General features: G+C 28.7%; 1 protein-coding gene across 1 annotated transcript in view; it reads left to right on the top strand.

Moving 5' to 3' along the window:
* The first annotated feature begins 2,827 nt into the window (after positions 1-2,827).
* The window catches only part of hgo (homogentisate 1,2-dioxygenase), a 4,605-nt gene continuing 2,432 nt past the window's right edge, over positions 2,828-5,000 (top strand). Inside the window, exons 1-7 of the mRNA XM_035883445.2 lie at positions 2,828-2,963; positions 3,152-3,287; positions 3,418-3,557; positions 3,705-3,891; positions 4,084-4,263; positions 4,472-4,695; positions 4,932-5,000. The exon at positions 4,932-5,000 is cut by the window's right edge and continues 58 nt beyond it. Of these exons, the coding sequence (XP_035739338.1) occupies positions 2,946-2,963; positions 3,152-3,287; positions 3,418-3,557; positions 3,705-3,891; positions 4,084-4,263; positions 4,472-4,695; positions 4,932-5,000 (954 nt within the window). The 5' untranslated portion in view covers positions 2,828-2,945. The remainder of the gene's footprint in view (positions 2,964-3,151; positions 3,288-3,417; positions 3,558-3,704; positions 3,892-4,083; positions 4,264-4,471; positions 4,696-4,931) is intronic.

Raw genomic sequence — 5,000 nt, forward strand, 5'->3', positions numbered from 1 at the left:
CTTTTTTTTTATATCTTTCGCTTAAATAAATAAACAACAAACGATTAAACGATCATAAATTGTTCAATGGATTCGTCTGACATGACGTGAGAATAGAAAGCACAAAAAAATAGAAGAAAGAAAGAAGAAAAAAAGGAAACAAAATGGAATAAGAAAAAAAAAAAAGAGAAGTTCATTCGACGAATGAAAGAGATAAAAGAAACGTGATAATAAAAATGAAACAGTATTTTGTCAATGAAGCCTCGCTGACAATTACAAACGAAACACTTTCGATTTGTTCAATTGATTGAACAATTATCACGCGTTCTTATAAAATTTTTCATTAACATAATAATAATAATAATAATAATAATAATAATAATAATAATAATAATAATAATAATAATAATAATAATAATAACAATAATAATAACAACAATAACAAACCGTTGACGAGTGTGAGTTCAGTGAAAAGAAAAAAAGAAAAAAAAAAAAAGGAAAGAAAGAAAAAATCGCGTGACTTTACGTAAGAATGGACAAAAGGAGAGAGAGAGAGAGAGAGAGAGAGAGAGAGAGAGAGAGAGAGAGAGAGAGAGAGAGGGAGAAAAAATAAAAATCATTTGACGAACAAAAGAGAAGGAACAAACATTAATTGTATGGTGAAAAGAAAAAACAAAAAAAAAAAACAAAACAGAAGAAAAAAAAGAAAACAAGATGAAGTGACAATTGAAAGGTCACTTTAATAATTATAAACTAAACTAAATCGTTCGAAATAGTCGATGAAAGAATATATATATATATGTATATATACATTAAAAAAAAAAAAAGAGTAAAAGAGCCACGAATCAACAATAATATTCGTACGAAGATTAAAGAGACGTGCTTTAAAACAAACACGTTAAGAACAATAACAACTTTTATTTACCGTGCACGTGAGTCATGATTTAACATTAAGTGCGACTTTTCTCGATTGGCATTCATGTATTTCTTCAAGTTTTCCTTCGTTCTTTATCGGCTTTATCGTTTGCACGCGTTTGTATAATGAAATATTATTGGCCTTGTACTGTTCGTGGTACGATAAATCTATCGACAAGAGAAACGCAAAAAAAGAGAAAGAGAGAGAAAAAGAGAAGGAAAGAAGGAGAGAGAGAGAGAGAGAAGGGGACTTCTCGACGATGTTTTTATATCCTTCTCTCTCTCTCTCTCTCTCTCTCTCTCTCTCTCTATCTATTTATCTCTACGTGTATTTATCTCTAAATCTTCATCTCTTTCTAGTATTTAATAATATCTAATATCCATTGAAGAAAAACACGATGACGATAAATGACAAACCCAAAAACAAAGACAAAACAAAATAAAAAGAAAAAAAAAGAAAAACAGAAAAAGGAACAAAGAAAGGACAAGAAGAAGAAGAAAAAAAATAATAGAGCAGAAGCTACGACGACACGATTTGCGTGACTCGAAATGAGTTTCACCTAACAGTAACTAATGGGTTCTCCTCTCCAACGAAGTGAAAATCTCGACTTAGCGAGTTTTACCGATTAGAGATTACCGTTCGGTCGCGATATGTTTATTCACAAAAGGAAATATTTAACACGCTAACTTCAATAGATAAATCGTTTTCGTTTTCATTAACAATAAGTGGAATTAAATTATGGAATGCGAACAATTTTAATGATCACCTTTGATGATCAATATATCATTTCTCGTGTGTTTATATATAAATATATATATATATACACACACATACACGAGAAATATATATATATATATATATATATATATATGTATGTATGTATAATATATACACGTACTAAATATTACGTGCACTCTTTTATCTTTCAATTTATTTTTTCTTCTTCTTCTTCTTTTTTTTATTTTTCATTTCGCGTTTATAAACAATAATCGAAGAATAGATATCTATATAATAAATATGAGGAGAAGATGATAATAAAAAAATAATAAAAAAAAAAAAAAAAAACAAAAGAGAGAAGAAAGAGAAAAGAAAAAAGGAAAAAGAAAAGAAAGAGCGGAGATGAAAAACAGAAGGAGGGGGAGAAAAAGTTGTGGGCAAAAAATTACTCAAGATATTTCAAATGTAGTAGTAAAAGAGGCGTAATGACGAAAAATCCGAGAGATTTCACTTATGATATTAATTATGACACGCTATCTTAACGAATAAACGAGGAGGAATTTCTTTCTCATGTACTTAATGATCCTTCATATTTTTTCTTTTGTGTTTCTCTCTATCTCTCTCTCTCTCTCTCTCTCTCTCTCTCTCTCTTTTCTTTTCTTTTCTTTTTTCTTTCTTTTCTTATTTTTTTTTTTTATTTAATATAATCCTCTTACCTCATAGCTCTCTGCATTATACGTTAGATATCGATTTCGTTAGAAATCTGTTAGTGTGTTCGATGAACCTCTCGCGTGACATACGATAATCTCGTAAAACATAGAAGATAAGATAAGTGGAGTTACAGAGTTTTCTCTCTCTCTCTCTCTCTCTCTCTCTCTCTTTTTTTTTGTAATCTTTTCTTTTCTTTCTTTCTGGTTTTTTTTCTTTCTTTTTAATCGTTTTTCTTCCTCGAACTTCCGAAAGAAATTGTACATCGATTACATCGGGATTGTTTTTCCAATGAAATATTAACGAATTAGCGTATTAAATAAAATCTCTCGAGAAAATGATATATATAACATCAACGTTAGATTTGAGGCTTGGCTGACTTTTAATCAGTTCTAATGACGTTGGACATTTTTTTTTTCTCTCTCTCTCTCTTTTTTTTTTCTTTTTTTTTTTTTTCTTAATTTACATTTACAAAACCTGATACGTGCCTTCCGATAGTCGTACGTTATTGGCTGTAACGATTATACTGATAAACATGTTTTGCATATATTGATAATCTGTATAAAATGAGAGAGACGTCTATGAGAGTGTTCAGTATTTTATTTTAACGAATAACACAACGATCATGCAGGCCGAATTGAAGGTATTATTAAAAATTATATATCTATATATATATATATATATATATATATATATATATACATATGTATATATTTTATACGTAAAAAAAAAAAAAAAAAAAAAGAAAAAAAAACAAATAAATAAAAGTAAAAAGTGTTATTTTATAGATATAAAATAGTAACAAATAATTGTTACTCTTATTATTTATAGTATTTGTCAGGATTTGGCTGTGAATTTTCAAGCGAGGATGAACGTTGTCCTGGATCTTTACCTGTTGGCCAAAACAATCCGCAAAAATGTCCTTATGGACTTTATGCCGAACAGCTCTCTGGTACAGCTTTTACAGGTTAGAGTAAATCCTTAAGAAAAAAAAAAAAAAAAAAAAAAAAAAAAAAAAAAAAGAAGAAGAATCTTACACATATTCGAAAAAATAATTTTAACAATAATTTTTGATAAATCCACTTATTGATCGTTAGCACCACGTTCTCAGAACAAAAGATCTTGGCTCTATAGAATCAGACCTTCCGTTGTTCACAAACCGTATCAAAAATTAATGGAAAAAGATATTGGCCATCTCGATTACGATTGGAACATTATGGAACCTAATTTAAATCAGGTAAGAAAGATAAGAAAAAAAAAAAAAAAAAAAAAAAAAAAAATCAACAATAGATAAATAAATTTTATGAAAAATTTCTATCGTCTTATTCATCATCATCATCATCATTATCATCGTCATCGTTATCGTCATTATTGTCATTGTTAGCTGAGATGGAAACCATTCGACATTCCAACAAGACAAAATTCTGAGATTGACTTCGTTCAAGGATTACATACGATATGCGGTGCTGGCGATTCTCATATTCGTCAAGGAATTGCCATACACGTTTATCTCTGTAATGTATCGATGAAAGATAAAGCTTTTTATAACGCCGATGGAGATTTTTTAATCGGTAAGAATTAAAAATTAAAAAAAAAATTAATTAATTAATTAATTATATTTATTTTATTAATTAATTAATTAATAAAATAAATTAATTAATTAATTAAAAAAAAAAAAAAAGAAAGAAATAAGTTATCGACATATGATTATATTAATTAGATATTTTTCTTGTTTATTCTTTTTTTTTTTCTTCATGTAACAGTACCACAGTTAGGTGTCCTGTTGATAACCACTGAATTTGGTAAAATCCGATGCGAGCCCAATGAAATATGTGTTATCCAACAAGGAATGCGTTTCTCTATAACGGTTCTTGGTCCATCCAGAGGTTACATACTTGAGGTCTTTGATAATCACTTCCAACTTCCCGATTTAGGACCAATCGGTAAAATCCAATATAAATATTGTCGAATTTAATAAATAAATTTCATAATTTAACAAAGTCACGTGCTATAATGTACATATCCTATGATATACATTTTAAATCAAATAGACACGTAAACTTTTATTGATTTGATTGAAAGAAAAGGAAAAAAAAAAAAAGAAAAAAAAAGAAAAGAAAAAAAAAAATTAAAAAAATGTTGAACATTTAGGTGCCAATGGTTTAGCAAATTCAAGAGATTTTCAAACGCCAATTGCTTGTTACGAAGATCGCGAGACAGATTACAAAATAATCGGCAAATTTCAAGGTAAATTATTTGTTTGCGTTCAGGATCACAGTCCATTTGACGTTATAGCCTGGCATGGGAATTATGTACCATATAAATACAATCTTGAAAGATTTATGGTCATCAATTCGGTTTCATTCGATCACTGTGTAAGTATTAAGCGATTATTTTCTTTTTCTTTCTTTTCTTTTTTTTTTTTTTTTTTCTTTCTCTTTTCTCTTCTTCTTCTTCTTCTTCTTCTTCTTCCTTCTTCCTTCTTCCTTCTTCCTTCTTTATGATCGTATATCTATACGCGGCATAATAAGTCCACGTTTTTGATTTCCAATGTATCTTAAAGAAAGTCCATAGGCTATGAAATTGCTATTATTAATATAATTTCTCTTAGGATCCATCGATTTTCACCGTACTTACTTGTCCTTCGTATAAACCTGGCACTGCAGCGGCTGACTTTGTT

The sequence above is a fragment of the Vespa mandarinia genome, chromosome 12, assembly GCF_050613455.1.
Source record: "Vespa mandarinia isolate Hongniang chromosome 12, ASM5061345v1, whole genome shotgun sequence".
NCBI lineage: Eukaryota > Metazoa > Arthropoda > Insecta > Hymenoptera > Vespidae > Vespa > Vespa mandarinia.